The following is a 20,387-nucleotide window of genomic DNA, read 5'->3' as shown; positions in this document are numbered from 1 at the left end:
GTGCTCTAGCGCCTGGAAGCCACAAGTACTGAAGCCCGTCAGCCCTAAAGCCCATGCTCCACAGTAAGAGAAGCCACCACAATGAGAAGCTCTGTGCACTAGTTACAGAATATAACTAGTGAAAAGCTCACAAATCAATGAAGATTCAGTGCAGCCAGAAAAATAAACCAAAAAAATTATTAAAAAATAAATAAAATACCTTTTAGACTTATTTAGACATATCATATATCATGCGGCTCTGTTCTTACACCTTTCTGTGTAAGACTGTTTCAACTCCAATGAAACTCAACTCATGTAAGATCAAAAAAGCAGAGGCCCCCAGAAGTGACAACGTTATGAAGAGCCATGTCTGTGTGCAATGCATGGACGGTAAATGATGACAGCCTGAAACTCTGCCAGGAGGAGAGCAACCAAGAGGTTGCCAGAAACTGCAAGTCACAGCCCAGTTTCAGTGGTGTTGAACTGTGGGGGGACATGTGCGTCTTTAGAGTTGGTGAAACACAGGATGTGACAGTATGAAAATGATCTACAATTATTTATATAGACCTGAATGCATCTAAAAACCAGAGTTTTCATGGGGGAAAAGCCACAGAATATGTGAGGGATGATTCCATTTCTGTGAAGTCAAATTCATGCAAAACTAAACTATGTATTGTTTAGGGACTTGCAAATGTGAGGTAGCCCACAAAGAAAAGCAAGACTGGTGAGACAAACCCAGGATGCTGTCAGTCCCTCAGGGGAACAGAAGAGGAATGCACATAAACAGGAGCCTGAGATGCCCTATTCTCAAATTCAAGTTTGGTTTCCTGAGCTGTATTATCAGGGCTGGGACTAGGGGAAGGACTAGGGGCATTAGCCTGCAGGAATTTAAGGAGGTGGCCAAAACACTCAGGTGTCAAGATAAAAATATTTTGACGCGGCATTTTGAACTGAGCGCAAAAAATCCACTAGAAACAAAATAGCCAACTTTTATATAAGCACTTACATGACCTTGCCTCACTTGATACTCCCTGGTTTGAATAAAACTTTATTAACAAAAACTGACGGCTGGCCCACACACTGTAGTCTGTCCGCCTGTTATCTTAAAATATTGCATTAAGCTTGTAATATTTTTCTTTTGAGTGTATATAGATTGTAAACATACACATATGTATTATGTATATATGCAAATACACTATTTTTCATTTGGGATATATATTTTGTAAATATTTTACAGAAAGGAAAAAACAGTAAGAACAATACCCAGAACAACATTGGGCTGGGAGATCTCAACTGCAGCCACCACTCATCAGTCATTTTCAGTAAGATCAAAGGATGTTTTCTACCATGAACCCCAAACAGAGGGGTGGGGGGCTTCACGCAAACCTCTCTCAGGATGAGTGGATAAAGAAGATGTGGAATATATACATATATATGTATGTGTATGTGTGTGTGTATACACACACACACACACACACACACACAATGGAATATTACTGAGCCACCAAAAATGAAATATTGCCATTTGCAGCAACACAGATGGACCTAGAAATTATGCTACTAAGTGAAGTAAGTCAGAAAGAGAAAGGCAAATATCGTATGATATCACTTACATGTGGGATCTTAAAAAAAAGCAAATGAACTTTTTACAAAACAGAAACAGACTCAGAGACATAGAAAACAAAGGGGAAAGATGGGGAGATACATTAAGAGTTTGGGGTTAACATATACACATATATAAAATAGATAACCAACAAAGACCTACTGTATAGCACAGGGAACTACATGACATTTTGTAATAATGTACAATGGAAAAGACTCTGAAAAAGAATATATATTGTAATATATATATATATAATATGTATAAATCTATATACCTGAAACTAAGACAATATTGTAAATCAACTGTGCTTCAATACATTTTTTTTAAAGCCTCTGTCAGCCTGCCTAGCAACTCCTTCAAACAGCCTTCCCCAATGGGGCAGAATTCTTCAGGATAGAAGCCACTTAGCCATCCATTCTTGAATCTAATCTTTATCATATTACTGTGTGGGGAAGTAGCATAATCTTCACTTTCCAATGGGGACACTGAGTCTCAGAGAGGTTGACTAACCCTGCCAACACTGCACAGTGAGGGATCACAGGCCCCGGCTCACACTGGGGAGTTTCCAATCCTTCCAACACTCATTACGTAGACGCCAGCATCAGACTCACATCCTTTGTGAATTAAGAGGCGCCGTACCCAGTTTACCATCAAATCACCACATGGGGTGACAATAGGTACAATGGGGCTGCCACTGAGGCTTTCTGGGCTGGGACAGTGGCTGATTCCGAAGAGCTTATTCCCATGGTGCTGCAGGCAGTATGGACACGTGCGCCTGAGGGTGGGCGGCAACAGCTGTGCCTAATTGGCTCCCACCCTCTCCTCCGCCAAGAGGCCCCGTGGGCTGCATGTCCAGACTCTCTTCTGTGGCAAACGGCCATCCAGGGAGCCACCAGGCCATCTTGGGAAGCGGCACTAACTCTTTATGGTCACTAGGAGGCCATCTGCGAGGTGATCACTCGAACGCACTGATTGACGAGCAATTTCACAGCTGAGAAAAACTCATGTCATTTTCCCAAAAAGCACCCAGTTTACTCCCAGACCAATTATACAGTCACCAGGAGACTGACTCATGAGCATGACACTCGCATACGTCAGGGCTGAAGATGTAGCCCTTAGAGACGCCTGTTACTGTCCGGGGGCTGCTGTAACAGAGTGCCCCAAGCTGGGTGGCTTCCAACAGTGGAGAGGTATTGTCTCATGCTTTTACAGGCCAGAAATTTGAAATCACGACTAAACGCAATCCTTCCTTGTCTCCTTCAGTTTCTGGGGGTGGTCGTCAACCTTGGGGGCCCCTTTGTTTGCAGCTGTGCCCCTCCAGTCTCTGCCTCCATTTTCATGTGTCATTCCCCTTGTTGGTTTCTGCCTTGGTGTCCAAATTTCCCTCTTCTTAGAAGGATTACCAGTCATGTTGGATGAAAGGCTTGCCCTGCTCTTTTATGACCTCATAGTAACTTGGCTAATTATACCTGCAATGACTCCCTTTCCAAATATGAGCATGTTCTATCCTGAGGGGCTAGGACTACAACATATTTTTGAGGGGATCTCAATTCAACCCATAACAGACCCACCTGTCAGAGAGCTGCTGCTGCTGCTGCTGCTAAGTCACTTCAGTCGTGTCTGACTCTGTGTGACCCCATAGACGGCAGCCCACCAGGCTCCCCTGTCCCTGGGATTCTCCAGGCAAGAACACTGGAGTGGGTTGCCATTTCCTTCTCCAGTGCATGAAAGTGAAAAGTGAAAGTGAAGTCGCTCAGTCGTGTCCGACCCTCAGCAACCCCATGGACTGCAGCCTACCAGGCTCCTCCATCCATGGGATTTTCCAGGCAGGAGTGGGGTGCCATTGCCTTCTCCGGTCAGAGAGCAGGAGATGCCATCAAAGGGAAGGGTGAAACAGCACAGGTGAGTCAGTGCCTGAGACCTGAGGCTTAAAAGCTTCCCTTAGCACTAAACCCGATACACTAAACCAAAATTCCGGATCTGCGCTCCTGTTCACCTCTTTTTCTCTGCCATGCCTCATCCACAGGCTCCTGGGTTCCTGAAACCTGTCCAACTCTTTCAGCCCAGGCTGTTCTTTCTGCCTTAAATGGATGTCCATTACATTATCTGACGGGCCCCATCTAGCCTTCAAGTCTCAGCATAAACAGCCCATGCTCTTGGAAGCCTTCCCTGGTTCCTCAGCTGGACTAGACATCCCTGCTCCGCCCACTGCCATCATCGCTCCTGTTTTAATTTGCATAGCATCCTGGACATTCACTCGCAGCTTTCATCACTGCCATAGCTAGTGGCTCTTTATATCTGTTTCCCCCAGCAGTCTGGCTGCTCCGTGAAGACGGAGATCTTGAATGTCTACACATCCTCGTATCCCTGGTACCCACACAAGGAGAAGGCAATCTGAAATATTTTTGGTTGAATGGACAGATGGAGGAATGACTCTTGAAGAGACAGACTCATACGTTATACTATCAGAAAAGCCATAGTTCCTTAATATTTTCGAAGCTCCCTCCGAGACGCCAGAGCCAGCTTTGTCCCATAAGGGAAAACGGAAAGGTGCTCTGGACCTCAAGGTAAACCAAGTCCTGACCCCAAGTCCTTCCTCCTTCTTGGTGACCCTGAGAAAGTCATGTCACTTCCCTGGGCTATGTTCTTCTCATTTTCAAAGTGAGAAAATAGGGGTTGTTACAATGAAGATGATGCCCCCAATACCTACTAGGTGCTAAGTCCAGTCTGGGGTTGGTGGGGGATGGGAGAGTCTTTTTAATTCATCAGTGACATGAACCCTTGGGATGACTGGACCCAATTAGGAATCAGGAGTTTGAGAGAATGCTCTCCATCCTAAGGCCTCAGGTTTCCCATTCAAATCATTCAAAGAAATTTCTGAGATAGCAGTTCCAAATTGAATTTCAAAGAAGTATCTCCAAAGCCATCATTGAGGGGAGGGCCAGGACATGGAACATCAGGCTCCTTGGTTTACAAAACCCAGAACAACTTCCCTTTCGTCTGCTGATTCATACAGTAAGGGGTTACATGAGCTTCTTTTTGAAGAAGGAGCTTTGGTTCAATAATATTAATAATCAACCTTTAAACTCCAATCTAGAGAAAGAGTTCCTGACTTGAATTTTACAGACCAGAATATTTAATAAACAGGAGACAGCTTACAGTTAGCAATGTCTGTTTCTAAGAAAGGATGCTATGTAAAAACAAAACAAAAAAATCACCATCTATAATTACCCATCATTTCACTTTAAAAAGGATATTAATACCAAAAAATTTTGATGGATATTATCTCAAACTAAAGGAAATCAGTCCTGAACGAATATTCATTGGAAGCTGAAGCTCCAATACTTTAGCCACCTGATGTGAAGAGCTGACTCATTGGAAAAGACCCTGATGTTGGGAAAGATTGAGAGCAGGAGGAGAAGGGGGAGACAGAGGATGAGATGGTTGGATGGCATCACTGACTCAACGGACATGAGTTTGAGCAAACTCCGGGAGATAGTGAAGGACAAGGAAGCCTGGCCTGTTGCAGTCCATGGGATCGCAGAATCGGACACACCTGAGTGACTGAATAACAACAATCTCAAACTAAAAAGCTGCTTATTTAGCTCACTAACATACTTCGTGGAAACACAATTTGTTCCTTGTCCTTATTTCTTTTATCTAGCTGGAAGCCAGTTAAAAACAGCCCCAGGTCCCAAACTGGGGCATACTTCAAGGGTGCTTGTTCAATTCCCAGATTCCAGGCCCAGCCTCAGAGACTGGGATGGGAAAGAGACTCTTGAACAGCTGATCCATTTGAACCAATACAGGACCTTCCAGGGTTTCCTCTCACTCAATAAGAGGAGGTTCAGATGCTTCTGCATAGCTCCTGATTTTGTAAGCCCGTCACCAGCACTGAATGAGCCTAAGAGGAGAACTGCAGATATTTGAAGCTCTCTGGAGAAGGCAATGGCACCCCACTCCAGTACTCTTGCCTGGAAAATCCCATGGATGGAGGAGCCTGGTAGGCTGCAGTCCATGGGGTCGCTAAGAGTCGGACGCGACTGAGCGACTTCACTTTCACTTTCCACTTTCATGCCTTGGAGAAGGAAATGGCAACCCACTCCAGGTTCTTGCATGGAGAATCCCAGGGACAGGAGAGCCTGGTGGGCTGCAGTCCATGGGGTCGCACAGAGTCAGACACAACTGAAGCGACTTAGCAGTAGCAGCAGCAGGACAGGTGTCCAAGTCTCCTCATTGGCCCTGTTGCCATAAGCTGATCTGTCTGTCATCCACCCCAGGAACCACAGTCCTGTCTGTCTTTCACACCTGTCCGCCCACCCACTTTCTCCACCTCCGCATATATGCTTTCAAAATCCCATGTTGCTGCCTCAGTGTCGGCCCAGCTTAAGATGCAGCAAGGAAACCAGATAATCTAACAGTAATCAGTGTGCTAGCAAGCAGGAACAGCAGTGGTGAATCATGGCCCCAGCAGGGGCCCAACACCTGTAAATCACATGGGTCACACTGCAGACCAAAACCTGTCTTCTATTTAATTCTAAAGCTTGAGACGAGAAGACAGTTCCCAGTATCCACAGAGATGACGTAGGTCTTCAGAAAATCCTACAAGAACTTACCTCCGCCTGTCTAGGATAGCTTCTGAATATGCTGGCCACTCCAGCTGGATCTGTGGTTCTTGATGTTGGCTGCACATTGTAATTACCCAGGGAGCACTGAAAAGTATTGGTGCCTGGGCCTCACCTTCCAGTGACTCTGGTATCACCGGACAGGGGCTGCAGCCTTGGAATTAGGATTTTGAAAAGCCCTCCCTGCCCAGGTGACTGGGATGTACAGTCAGGGTTGGAACCACTGCTGCTGCTGCTGCTGCTAAGTCGCTTCAGTCGTGTCTGACTCTGTGCAACCCATAGACGGCAGCCCACCAGGCTCTCCTGTCCCTGGGATTCTCCAGGCAAGAACACTGGAGTGGGTTGCCATTTCCTTCTCCAGTGCATGAAAATGAAAAGTGAAAGTGAAGCTGCTCAGTCGCATCCGACTCCTAGCGACGCCATGGACCGCAGCCTACGAGGCTCCTCCATCCATGGGACTTTCCAGGCAAGAGTACTGGAGTGGGGTGCCGTTGCCTTCTCCATGGAACCACTGAGTTCCTTCTTATTTCATGGCTGACTGAAGGGGAAAAGATTCCTGACATCCTCTGAAAGTGGGAATCTCAAGTAAACAGAAAGGGAAGCGGAACTCATCAAATAGGTTCACGCTCTTTTTCTGATTTACCAATCATTCATATTTCCCCTGGCTCCTCAATGAGGAGAGAAACAAGTGAGAGACTGAATCACAGGTACTCAACCCACAGACAGTTTTGTAGGAGCAGTTGTTGCTCTTGTCTGCTCAGCATCCCTATTCTGGATGTTTCATCACCCTGGTGTTCCCTGGAGATCTATCCCCTTAACTGCAATCCAGTTGGTTCAAGGGGTTGATGCGCTGAGATCTATAAGGATGGAAATCTGGGCCAGCCAAAGGCTACAATGAAGGGAAAGCCTACCTGAGAATGAAACCCATAAAAAGGAAAGCATAATGTGAGATGAGAGACAAAAAGAACATGATCTGATGACACTGGCTTCTGGACCCATCCATCCCTGAAGACCTTGTCTAGGCTTTTTTCCCCCCCAGTACCTACACCAGCAACTTCCCTTTTATCTTCTGAAGCCAGTATGTGGAAGGTCTCTGCATCAGAAAAAGCCCTGATGAATGCAGTCTTGGAGGCGTCTAAGCCAGGTACTCTTCTTTCACCAGCAACCCCTACTCTCTTTTGTTTAAAAAAAAACAAAACCCACTTTTTTGTCCAGATTCTATGGGATTTCAAAAGGAAGTGAAACTGGGTAAGTAAGGACTGTTTCCTCTGTCTAGACGCCTGGGTCTCCCAAACCATGTATCTGCTCTTGGGATTAAGTTTACATATGAGCAGAGGCTGTACTGGCCCTGGTGCAAATCTTGATTTCATAGTCTGTCTCTCCACTCACTGTCACTGGAAACTGAATCCCATGCTGCATGGAAGGGGTTGTGAACGGCAATCACCCCAACGTGGACGAACTGGGTGGTGGGTATGGCAGCCCTGACACAGGAAATGGGTCCTGGATTAAAGCCCTGGCTTCTCGTGAGGACCAACTGTGAAGTAGCCTCATTAAGTAAGGTGGGTGCAGAAGCCTCACCAAAAACCACACTGTTTTGGTTCTTCCTGTAATTCCAAATCCATCACAGAAAACAACTGCAACTCGTGGAGCATATGTGTATGTCTGTGTGTGTGTCTGTGTGTGTATATGTATGTAATGTATATAACATATATATGAGTGTTCTATATAACATGTACACATATTAGTAACATTATATATATAACAATTGCTGATATTTATTGCCTGCTCACCATGTGCTTGACCCTGTGCTAGCCATTTACAGGCATTCTCTCATGTAATCTTAAAACCACCCTATGAGGGAAGCCCAAATGTTCTCCTAACTTTGCAGATGAGAAACAGCAGCTCAGAGACCTCACTCGCCCAAGGTCTCCTTGCCAGTAGGGGGCAGAGCTGGGAGGTGAAAACAGGTCTTGTTTAGCTTCCAAGTCTGAGCCCAAGTTAGCCCACCCCCTGTTTTATAAATAAAGCTTTACTGGGACACAGCCCTACCCCTTTGGTTACATAAGGCTATATTCATGCTACTATTGAAGAGTTAGTAGTTGAGACTGTTGACTTGCAAAGCTGGAAATATTTGCTCTCTGGTCACAGAAAAAATTGCTGAGCCCTGGCCTAAATACTCTGTCTCCTGGGGTTTCCAGAAAATGCTGAGGCCAAATGCAGCATGGAAGGCTTGGGGAAACAGAAAATCACGACCCTGGCTGGAAGCAGGCTGAGCCATGCCAATTAGCATCTAAGGACCTAAGACCCCAGTTCTGTCATGATGGGATCAGCAGTGGGGGTTCACCCAGAAGAGGCAGGCCAGCCCCTGCCCCAGACAGGACCCTTCTGCCGTCTACCCCTACGATTTGTAATGAATCCCTAAGAGACAGGCACTTTGGGGTTTTTTTCTTGGCGGGGGGGGTAGTCGTCCCTCTCTCCAGCCCCCAAGCCACCAAATCCAGATCACCTCTATCAAGGAACGCAGCACAGAGTGGCTGGAAGAGTCAGGCTGGGAAGGTGGGTAACTGGAGACAGCAGGGTGAGGACAGAAAGACAGAGGAGAAGAGAGAGAGGGGACGTCAGCAAGGGGTAGAGCACGGAGGGGGACTGAAAGTGTGAAGGTGACACCACGGGAGAAAAGAGGAGGGTGACAATGTTCCCAGGGGAAACCAACAGAAAAAGAGGCTGACCAATCCAGAGAGACAGACAGGATGGAGAAAGAGAGGGAGGAGAGAAAGCAGAGAAGGGAGGAGTTGGGGGCAGCACCGTGTCCATCACGCCTGCTGGTGATGCCCTGACTTTCAGCCGAGGGGAGAATCGCTTAACAGGGGTCTCGGACAGAGCAGCGTGGAGCACAGTGAGACACTTGGCACTCATATCCCAGCTGAGAAGAAAGTGCCTGGAATGAAACACAGGTGCCCAGATCCTGCCTGGATGCTGGTGGGGTGGGGCATTCGAGCAAGGGTGTGCACCCATGACCAGTAAGACGGTGTGCCCAGGCCAGCAGGGGTGGGGCGGGGACAGGTCCACCTGAGGCCCAGGAGGCAACGGGCGACTCTCCCCGTTGAGAAGGAGTGTGTACATGGTCAGTTACTAGGTCGTGTCTGACTCTTCATGACCCCATGGACTGTGGCCTGCCAGGCTCCTCTGCCCACGGGATTTTTCAGACAAGAATACCGGGGTGGGTGACCATTTCCTCTCCCAGGGGATCTTCCTGACCCAGGGACTGAAACCATGTCTCCTGCATCTCCTGCACTGGAGGGCAGACTCAACCGCTGAACCACCAGGGAAGCCCCACTCAAAAGGAGTAACAGACAAAATGTCTGGGAGGAAGATGAGAGTTATCAGAGCTACATCCTAGAACAGGACAGCCTGTGTCATGTGAGTGATGGAAAAGGTCATCAGGAGGGGAGTTGGGGGGCACAGTCCTGGGGATGAGAAGAGTGGACTCTATGTCCGTGAAAAGAAAACCTTCTGTTGTTAGAATTAGCAAAGGACATGTCATTTAAGGCAGGTATGGGCACAAGGACCAGAAAAGCCCACAAGGACTAAGTCGCTCAGTATCACACTTTACTCGTCCGGCATTCAATCAGTAGTGATGGTTCCATTCAGGTGTGGTGTGGGTGACGGGGGTGGTTTGGACCGATGTCCAGCAGAAACCAGGGAGGATCAAAGCTGACTGAAACCCAAACCCTACATGATAGTATTGACGACCACAGAAAAACAGGTCTAAGCAACAGGCACAGTGCTCAGCTTCCTTTTATTTCAAATCCTAATAACTAGTCCATGAGCAATGGACTGAGGATGGGGAAACTGAGGCTCAGAGATGTTAGGCAATAAGTGGCAGAGATGAGATTCAAACCCAGGTTTGTCCAACTCTCCATCCCATGCCTGGCTAATACCAAGATGCTATGGCTTCAAATTGTGAGTGGAGCTGAGTCTCCACCTGGAACCATGGGTTAACCTTCCCTGACAGGCTGTGTGCTTCCTGGAGACCCCACCACAGGAGTGTCAGAGGGATAGAAAAGAAATTCCTTGCCAGGGATCACTGAGAAATACAGCCCAAGGGAGACCCTCAGAAATAGGAAAGAGCTTTCTGTACAGTAGTGGGGACAAGTCCCCACTAACTTGGATCATGAACTAATTTGGCCAGAAAGGTGCTCCTCAAAGCTTTTGAGGACAGGGACCATTGTTGCTCATTTCTACTCTAATGGGCACTGGTTGTCAGCTTCCCCAGCATTCATGTTCCCTTTTTAGGCAAAAAAGATTCCATTTCTAAGCCCCAAAGTAAAAATCACAGCTCAGGATTAAACGAGTAAGTTTCCACCCCATTCCCCTGACTCCACTGATTGGTTCAGAGGTGAGCACATGGTCATGCTGGTTGACTCAGTGAATCTCAGACTTAAACAATCTCACTCCTTTACTATGGACCAGAAGAGGGAAAGGACTGGAACTTCTGAGGCCATATAGTCACCACATGAAAGCCTAAAAGTGAAGCTACCCTGGAGAGAAGCAGAGCTGAGAGATACAGAGTCCTGACATGAACTGAGCCCCTAGATCGAGCCATGCCTGAAGCTCACACAACCCCTGGACTTTTCACTTACATGTGCCAATAAATCACATTCACAGTTTTAAAAAAAAAAGCCAAGTTTGTTTACTGTCATTTGTAACAAAGCCATACGTCCATACAACCACTATCATGAAGCAATAAAGACCTGCTTATTTTCTGATTAACAAAAGTTTTTGGCAGAATTTTGCTTGGACACCTGCTTCTCTGGTCAGGAAAAACATCCATAAAATACAAAGACTGCATTGAAGTCTAGCAACTTCAGTTCCTGCCTCAGTGATGCCAAAACCATCCAGCTCAGCAGCTCTGAAGAGCAACAAGCAGAATCTTTTCTACTTTGCCTTCAAGCTCCTGGGTAGCTATAGACTCACAATGTTGGCCCCAAAGTGCATGCTCAAAAATGGTACTGTCTGTTCAAAAATATTTATTTGTGCAGGAGGGGCTGTTGGTGGGACAAAGGCACAATCAGACACAGAAACAGGATGTCCGTGCCGACAATGCGTACCTGACTGGGGATCAGGACTCACTCCAAGAGGCACAAATGACTCCCCCACCCAGTTCCAAGTGCCAACCACTTACCAACCAATTTTTGCTGCCACAGTTCCTGGTGAGAGCAATCATAACAAAAGGTCTAAGGCTGTCCACACTGCATGCTGAGCCCAAACTGTTTGTGCTAAGGCAGGAATTACAAAATATATGGGCACATCAGAGAAGGAGTTGATAAAAACCCAATAGTGGCCTCACATAAAATGTACATATTCACATGCACACACACACACACACACACACACCCCACACATCATTAGCCCTTCATACATACAAAATACATTGCCTTTTAATCAAAGGCACTGTTCCCTTCCTCTGTGGCACTTTCAGCACAAACCTTTATGAAGCTTCAGTTTTCCATCCATCTTGGTGTAACAGAGAGAACCATTAGCTGGGCATCAGGAGACCTGGGTTCAAACCCAGCTCTGTAACCCTGGGCAAGTCCTTTCTGCTCTCTGGTCTCATTTTCTACATCTGTAAAAACGAGGGCTTAGACTTGGTTATTTTTGAGGTACCTATCTGTTCTGACCTCCATGATTCTAGAACAGAGGTTAAAACTGGGAAACCCAAGACCAAGTAGGACCCACAAGCCTGTGGGACTATTTAAACTGGTTCACACACGGTTGAAAGATTTTTCACTGGGTGCTTAGATTTTAAAATTTGGAGCTTTCTCATCAACATCATGGTCTCAGACTGTTTTTGTTTTTTTTTTTAAAAGCTAAAGGTCTGGAAGCCCTGGCCCACAGAGAATAGGGCTGCACTGGAAAGTTATGACCAACCTAGATAGCATATTCAAAAGCAGAGACATTACTTTGCCAACAAAAGTCCGTCTAGTCAAGACTGTGGTTTTTCCAGTTGTCATGTATGGATGTGAGAGTTGGACTGTGAAGAATGCTGAGCGCCGAAGAATTGATGCTTTTGAACTGTGGTGTTGGAGAAGACTCTTGAGAGTCCCTTGGACTGCAAGGAGATCCAACCAGTCCATTCTGAAGGAGATCAGCCCTGGGATTTCTTTGGAAGGAATGATGCTAAAGCTGAAACTCCAGTACTTTGGCCACCTCATGCGAAGAGTTGACTCATTGGAAAAGACTCTGATGCTAGGAGGGATTGGGGGCAGGAGGAGAAGGGGACGACAGAGGATGAGATGGCTGGATGGCATCACTGACTCGATGGACGTGAGTCTGAGTGAACTCAGGGAGTTGGTGATGGACAGGGAGGCCTGGCGTGCTGCGATTCATGGGGTCGCAAAGAGTCGGACACGACTGAGCGACTGAACTGAACTGAACTGAACTGAAGTAAAACACAGCACCACTTGAGTAGAAGTCCCACCAAAGCTGCACAGCCCAAGTCTAACCACAAGGAAACGTGAGACAAACCTAAACTGAGGGACATTCTGTTATGTGGCTGGTCCCTACTCTTCGAAAATGTCAAAGTCAAAATGACGAGGGCTAAAGAACTGTCCAAGGTCAACAAAACAGCTGAATGTAGTATGTGACCTCAGATTGGATCCTGCACCAGAAAAAAAAATACTATAAAGGATGCTATTGAGACAAATTGCTGAAATTGGAAGATGGTCAGATGAAAGTCTTGATTCAATATCAAGTTTACTAAATCTGGTGTGGTTATGTAAGAGAATATGCAACCTAGTCTCGAATGGTCCACAGAAAGGAGAGAAAGAGAGAGAGGGAGGGAGAGAGATGGAAAGAGAAACTGAGGTTGGGGGCGGGGTGGGGGATTGGAGAGAAGAAGCAAATGTAAAGAAATGATAAAAACTAATGACTCTGAGCTAAGGGGGTACAGGAAACCTTTGTATTGTTTTTGCAACTTTTCTGTAAGCTTGAAACTATTTCCCATAAAAGAGAGAGAGATATAATCGGGTGATTCTCAAATGTTCAAGTGCAGAATACCCTAAAGGGCTGGTGAAAATACAGAAGTCTGGACCCTCCCCAGGGGTACTGATTCAGTGGGTCTGGAAGGAGAAGAGTAAGAATTTGCATTTCTCACAAGCTTTGGGATGGTGCTGGTCTGAGACATGCTTTGAGAACAACAAAGCGGTTATAACCTAGCTTAAATTGTGTGAGTCCAGCAGCAGCAGCAGACACGGAAAGCATTTTTTAAAAGCAGGACTGGGAGAGGGATGATGAGAGGGACAGAAGTCCTCATTATGAATCTTTCTGTACCATTTCACTTGCTCCCAGGTACACACATCTGAGAGCCTATAAAGCACCTACAGCAGCACCTGCCTGGCAAGTGGCAGGCAGATGGTCAGTAAGTGTTAGCAACCCGCTGGGATCTCAGTTTCTAAAATACCACGAAGATGCCAGGTGGCATGGGACATGGGCGCTTCCTGGGTCTCTTGGGTACGGGTGTGGGGAGCAGGACTTCCGCTGGCTCACTCTAGGGGAGAAAAGTCCTTTGGGTCACTCGTATGGGATATCATGTCTTCCCCTTGGATATGCCACCACTGAGCCAGGTCAGACTCAAATTTCTCAAAATTTCTCCCGATTCTGAGATGAGAACGTGGTTCAGGCAGTCAAATTTTGTCAAAGCACACGCTCCTCTTCCCCCTCTTCCAGGGGGTGGCGGTAATGAACCTTGGCCTCAAGCCTCATTAAACCCCATTATATAATGCACCCCCATCCCGAGTCTCTTTATAACCCTTCCAGTGGCTGGTTTCTTGGGAGTCCGCAGCTCGGCTTCATCAGTCTTTATTGCTACCTTCGGCTGCCTCCCTAACAAACTGGGCTTCTGACTCATCCTGCCAAGGCACACAAGGCCAGGCCCTCAGCTGAGGGTCAGCTGCCTGTTGCTGTGTCTCTGGAACAAAGAACAGGAGCTTCTTGGAAAAGAGATGAGAGGGCACAGTGAGACGGGGCAAGGCCAGGGCATGCTGTCCTTCAAACACCTGGTGAAGGACTATTTCATAAGACCGGGGTCTCATATCCAACTGCAGCTGGTGTTCAGGACCAAGATGGGGATGTCCAGGTATCATCAGTCACTTGTTCATTCTGGCAGCTGCTGCCCTGAAGTACCCACCCACCCAGCCAGAGAGCTAATAAACACCCCCAAAACTGCAGGTGGCAAAAGAAGTCCCCATCACCCCTCATCTTCTACCAAAGATGTTCAGGATGACATCTTTTGGGTGCGTTCTGCAGCTGCCTGCCCCCTGCCCACAGGGATGGCCACTGCCTGGGACGTTGGATCCCCTGAATATAAACACTGGAGTCCGGAGGGGTAACAGTCTGCTAGCCAGCATGGGTGCTGATTGTTGAGCAAGCACTGTGCTCTGGTGGAACAAGAGGCATCCTTGGAGCAAGACTGGCCCCCATCACACAGTCTCCCAATGAGGCAAGGGTGCCACAGAGAAACTTTGAACAAGGTAAGCTCCCTACTTGCTGAACAAAGAAGTTTCAGTGGAAAAGGTGTTGCCATTTCACATGCCAGTGTTGCAGATTTGGCAGATTCTGAATGAGAGCAAACTCCATCCCATTCCTGGCCTGTGACCTTGGGGCGATGACTTAAATCTCAGCCCCAGCTTCTTCATCTGTAAAATGGGCATCATAATAGGAAGCCTGGTGCGCTGTAGTCCATGGTCGCAAAGAGTCAGACATGACTGAGCGACTGAATTGAACTGAACTGAAGAGTACCTACCCAATGGAGGACTATGAAGCTTAAACAAAACAACACAAATAAATTGCTTTGCCTGAATTGATGAAGCTTGGGACATTGTCAACACACAATAAATGCCGACTGCTATTATTATCGGCATTTTCCTCATTGTTACAAGCTATTCCATCACCTAATGTACAGCAAGAGCTCCCCAAGCGACCCTTCATTGAGACTTAATGCTTTAAGTTCTGGCCCCCATGCTAGGAAATTCACACGATTTCCTCATTTTACCCTCACTACCATCTTTGCTGGGTAGAACTAGACCCACGGGGCTCAGTGATGTGCCCAATGATACGTCAGCCACCACTTGGTTGCTATAATCCCCAAATCACTTCCACCATCCGGTATCGAATGGTGATGAATAGTTACTGTTCCCATGTAGGCAGCAATTTTTTTTTTTTCATTCTGAAGAAGCTCCTTTATAGGGATCATAGAGGCTACCTGAACTGAGTCAGCTGGGGGTCAGAGATGCCCTCCAAGGTGGCACAGACACACAGCTTATTGGTCCAAAAATGGTCCATGGGTGGAAGGCATCCAATGAGACAATACAGGGCAATGTGGCATGCATGAACGCAGCACGGAGTAAATAAATACAGCAAGGATGGAGAGGTAAGTGATGGTTCTCTCCTCTGAGAAGCAGGTTCACTCCTGGGTCAGCATCCTCCATGCTGAGCAGTAGAGTCTGATATCTGGTGTTTTGTCCATGGCTAATCTTAGAGATGGATTCCTCAGGAGCCAAGACTCCTTCTACTCTCCTCCCTTCCCCTGCCTGTCATCCCCAGACCAGGGAAGCAGGGCCAGCCCCAAGGAGGTTAAGTCCTTCTTGCAGCTCATTCGAGGTGGCTAGGCACCCCGGGTCCAAGGCCCGGCCACTCTGCAGCCAGAATCTTCCTAATGCTGACTCCCGGCATTACCATCGGGGATAACAGGACATAGGATCTCCGCCCTTCACAGCGCAGCCACAGCCAGAGCTGACAGTGACAAACGGGAGGACGGACTCAGCCTGGCAGGGACACTGCCTCAGAGGTTTCCTCAGCCGGGTCAGGGGAGGAAGGCTGGCACTGGGGCCCAGAGGCCGGAAGTTCTCCTCTAGAACTCAGAGTGGCGTGAGAACAGGACTGTCGGTAGTATGGGGGAGCCAGTGCCCGCAGCTGTGTGCTCCCCATAGCCCTGACCCAGAGACTCCCAAACTGGCATTCTGAGTGAGTCAAAATATCTGCCTAGAAAAGCCGCTCTGCATACTCCCTGGGTTAGCCTTAGAGTTCCTGAGCTCCGGAATGGACTTGCATGGAGTCTTTTATTGCACAGTTGGGGAAACTGAGACCCAGAGAGAGAAAGGAAGACGGGATGCAGGTTAGAGTTTGCGTTTGAATTCAATACCTATAATGTGGTCAAGATCACTCGCCTTTCAGAGCCTCAGTTTCCTGATCTGTAACATGGGAATAATGACATCCGCCCCCAAAGAGTGCAATGCATCTGAACTGTGACAATGCCACTGACATGCCCAGCGAGGACAAAGGTCACAGGGTCACTGGTGACAACACCAAGATCCAGTGGAGAGCTTCTCATTTCCTGATCTGGAGCCTCCTCCACCAGGCTGCCTCTGCTTCTGCTATTTGTTAGGATCACTGAAAATACGACTGGTCCATGGGAGTCCAGCTAATACTTGGGTTACACACTTGCTCTCTCCCTGAGACTCAAATGCTAGCTTTCTCCTTCCTGGGAGATCAGGGAGGGGCCTCTCTGCATACAAGGACCAGGACTGTCCTGAGAGAAAATTGTGCTTCTAGGGCCTCATAGTATCGGGAGCTGATTTTAATTCAGGATGACTCTGCTCCTGCCCACGGGCAGGCAGGGAAGCGTCTCCTCCAGATGGAGATGAGGGCAGGCATGAAAATGGGAAACTACGGTGAATCCTTGCAAAACTCTGGGGCAGAAGCAAGGGTCTGAACGTGCAAGTCTGACGGCTGTTGGTTTTTTTTTTTTTTAAGGTAAGATCAAGATATTTCTCCTCTGGCTGGAATTAAAGTCCAGGGGTATGGTCAAACCCTTTGAGGCAGCCATGCTGACATTCTCTCATATGATGGCGATGCCTGAAGACAGATGGCTGCCAGAGGCAGTGCGCAGCATCACGCCAAGGTAAATTCCAGGCACTCTTGGGGCCAAAAGGGAGTTGGGTTGGGGGTGCTGGGGTGACCTGAAAGGCATTTAGCTACAGCCTCAAAATTAATCATGGAGCCAGAGGATGGAAATGACTCTAGGAGAAGAAGACAACAAACATCAGAATAGCAACTGCCATTATGAGGTGCTTACTGTGTGCCAAGCACTGTGCAGGCAATTTGACAAATATGAGCTCATCCAGTCCTCACAAACATCTGTGACGTGAAGCTATTGTTTTCCCATTTCACAGATTATGGAAACTGAGGCTCAGAGAGGCTCTTAACTTGCTGGAGGTCAGCACACTGCTCAGAAATAACAGAGCTGGGGCTGGAACCCAGGCAGCCCCCTCCAGAGCCATGGCGCCCTGCCCCAGTCGGCTGCCAATACTCACCGCAAATGTCATCACCCCTTTCCCTTGACCAGGCTCACCTCAGGCCCACCCACCATCATGGAGAGTCTCTAATCCCTCTGACAGTGATTTCTCTTGACAAATTGATAAACTGGCTTTCTGGCGTCTACGTGTGTCGTGAGCACTATTTTAGTTTGCTTGATTCAGGGCCTGTAGCCTTGGGCACCGAGATAAGCCAGGCTCCGGAGCCTCTCCTGATGTCCACACAAGTCTCTTCTGGCACCAGACCCTCCACTGAGTCCTGCAGTGGACGCAGGAGACACATGTGTGGACTGTAAACTGAGTTCACCGTTCTGCTTGGGCCATCCAGCCGGGGTAAGGCAGAGCTTCTCAACCTGACAATCCTGACTCCAGACATTTGTGTTGGACATTCCATCTGCAGTTTTCCAGGGAGAGAACTAACAGATTGCATCCAATCCTTAACAGGTCCATGGGCTCCCTAAAAAGAGTTTTAAAAACCTTTATGTAAAGATAAAGAACAGAATCCCACATTTAGAGAAAGATGTCCTGCTGGGTATCTGAGGAACTTGGTTACAAAATCAGGCATGATGGTTAAACTGGTATACTCTGGAGTTAGAAGGAATCAGATTCAAATCCTGACTCAACTACATAGCTGTGTGACTTTAGGCAATTCTTTGATGTCTCTGGGCCTCAATTTCCTCATCTATACAATGGGAATAATCCATGTGTACCACTGATTGTTGCAAGAACTAAATGACATCACACATGTGTCTGATTAGCACATACTAGTTACTCAGTGAGCATCATTTATCACTTATCAGAGTAGCAACACGTGGACACAGTCTGGCTGTATTAAGGGCAAGGGGTTATTTCTCCACATTCTAGCACCCCCTCCTCTTCCCAAGTTCCCAAGCAATAAAGTTATTGTCTTGGCTGGAGGACTGGTTGAGCTTTTTTCAGGGGCTCCCCTCTGACCACATCTGCGCCTGCTCAGCAAAACGGGTCTCTGGGCAGAAAAGATTAAACGCCTTCTGAGACTTCATCCTTGATCACCAGAAAGTTCCATTTCTGCCCCTAGTAATAACCACTTTGCCGCAAAACTCATGACAGCAGAATGTAAGCCACCCCGGGCCCCGCTCAGCCCAGTGTGAACGAAAATCCATCATGGAGATGTAAAGGTTACACGCATCCACCGGTGTGGGGGAGAAAATTACAAAATTAAATCAGAGACGCCTTAGCCCATGGTGTCCAGGGAGAATCCTGTGACTGGGCAGCTGAGAAGCACAGGAAAGAAAGGGCTGCTGTTTCCTGTAACGTCCTGCAAGCTTGCTTCTCGCTGTCATGCCTACACACCCGCAGGCACACGGGCCTAGTGACACTTAGCAGCACACGGCCCAGGGCCGCCCTATTCCACCCCCTTTTCTCCGAAACCATCCGCAGGGGCGTTGCGTGGCGCAGCGGGTGGTGCCTGGCGGAGCGCGGATGAGGCGTATTTTCACGGAAGGAAAAGCAGAGGGCGCGCCCCGGGAGCAGAGAGCAGCAGGTGCAGCCACCCGGGTACGGGTGCAGAGGACTTACTTGCGGAGAAATTGGCCTCGGAGTGGACGGGAGGGGTGGAGGGCAGGAAGGGCGCATGTCCCACGAAGAAGGAGCGGAGGGAGCGCTCGGACAGCAGCGGGGAGCGCTGCTGGGAGGGGATGTTCTCACAGCTGCCCACGCTGCTGTGGATCTTGAGGTTCAAGGGCTTGCTTTTCTTCTTGGCTCTGAAAAGGAGACAGAAAGAGAAGAGGGGAATGTATCCCTACACACACACAAAGACAGCCGGAGGCCCTATCTCCTTACCATAGCACTCGGCACCGACCCCCCCCTCCCCCCATCTCCACCTGGCCTTGCCACCCTCTTCCGCTTTCCCTCCCGAGGCTCCCCGCACTATATTCTGTGCTGTTCCTCACCTCCAGTCCATGGCTTACACTGTTCCCATCGTCTGAAAGACCCACTCCTTCTTTGCCTGGTTGACCCCCACATGTCGTTTATAACTCTGGCTCTCATGTCCTCTCCTCCAAGAAGCCTTCCCTGGCACCGGTAGTGCATCCCAGCCAGGGTTGAGTGTTCTTCCTCCAGGAAGCCTTCCCTGATACTCCCCATTTCCTCCTAGTTTCGGTTGGTGCTCCTCCTCCACCCTTGTAAAGTATTCTCTATGTATCTCTGTGTCTGCACTTCCCTATTTTTTCCAGACTTATTCCTGTAGGCTTCCCAGGTGGCACGGTGCTAAAGAGTCTGCTTGCCAATGTAAGAGACACAGGTTCAATCCCTGGGTGGGGAATATTCCCTGGATTAGGAAATGGCAACCATTCCAGCTTTCTTGCCTGGGAAATCCCATGAACAGAGGAGCCTGGTAGGCTACAGTTCATGGGGTCACAAAGAGTTGGATACAACTAAGCTTGCCCGTGCATACACATGCACACACACACTCTCTCTCCCACGTGGACTGCGGATCTTTGAGGGCAATGATTTTGTACTGTTTTTGTTTTTCTGTCTTTGGCAACCATCACAGAGCCTGACACACAGTCGGTGCTCATGAAATGCTTGTTAAATGATTGCTCTGGATGGACACTTAGCAGACGGCGTTTGAATTCTCCTGACTGTGGGCTCTTTGGAGGGTGGGACCCCAGCATTACTGTTGTTGGAACTCTCAGCCCCTAGCTCAGCCCCAGCTGAATAGAAGGTCCCTCTTGGGCTGGTTTTGAAATGTTTCTGCCCTTCCCCAGGAGCTCATGTGATCAGCTGAAGAGAGTTTGGTTTAAAACTGCACCCAAAATTACCCTCACT

General features: G+C 48.1%; 1 protein-coding gene across 1 annotated transcript in view; it reads right to left on the bottom strand.

Moving 5' to 3' along the window:
- The window catches only part of KSR2 (kinase suppressor of ras 2), a 429,355-nt gene that overhangs the window by 158,722 nt on the left and 250,246 nt on the right, over positions 1-20,387 (bottom strand). The window contains exon 6 of the mRNA XM_010828829.1: positions 19,137-19,321. Within this exon, the coding sequence (XP_010827131.1) occupies positions 19,137-19,321 (185 nt within the window). The remainder of the gene's footprint in view (positions 1-19,136; positions 19,322-20,387) is intronic.

This window comes from Bison bison, unplaced genomic scaffold (genome assembly GCF_000754665.1).
Source record: "Bison bison bison isolate TAMUID 2011002044 unplaced genomic scaffold, Bison_UMD1.0 scf7180017864495, whole genome shotgun sequence".
Lineage (NCBI taxonomy): Eukaryota > Metazoa > Chordata > Mammalia > Artiodactyla > Bovidae > Bison > Bison bison.
This window is presented reverse-complemented; position numbering and strand designations above follow the sequence as displayed.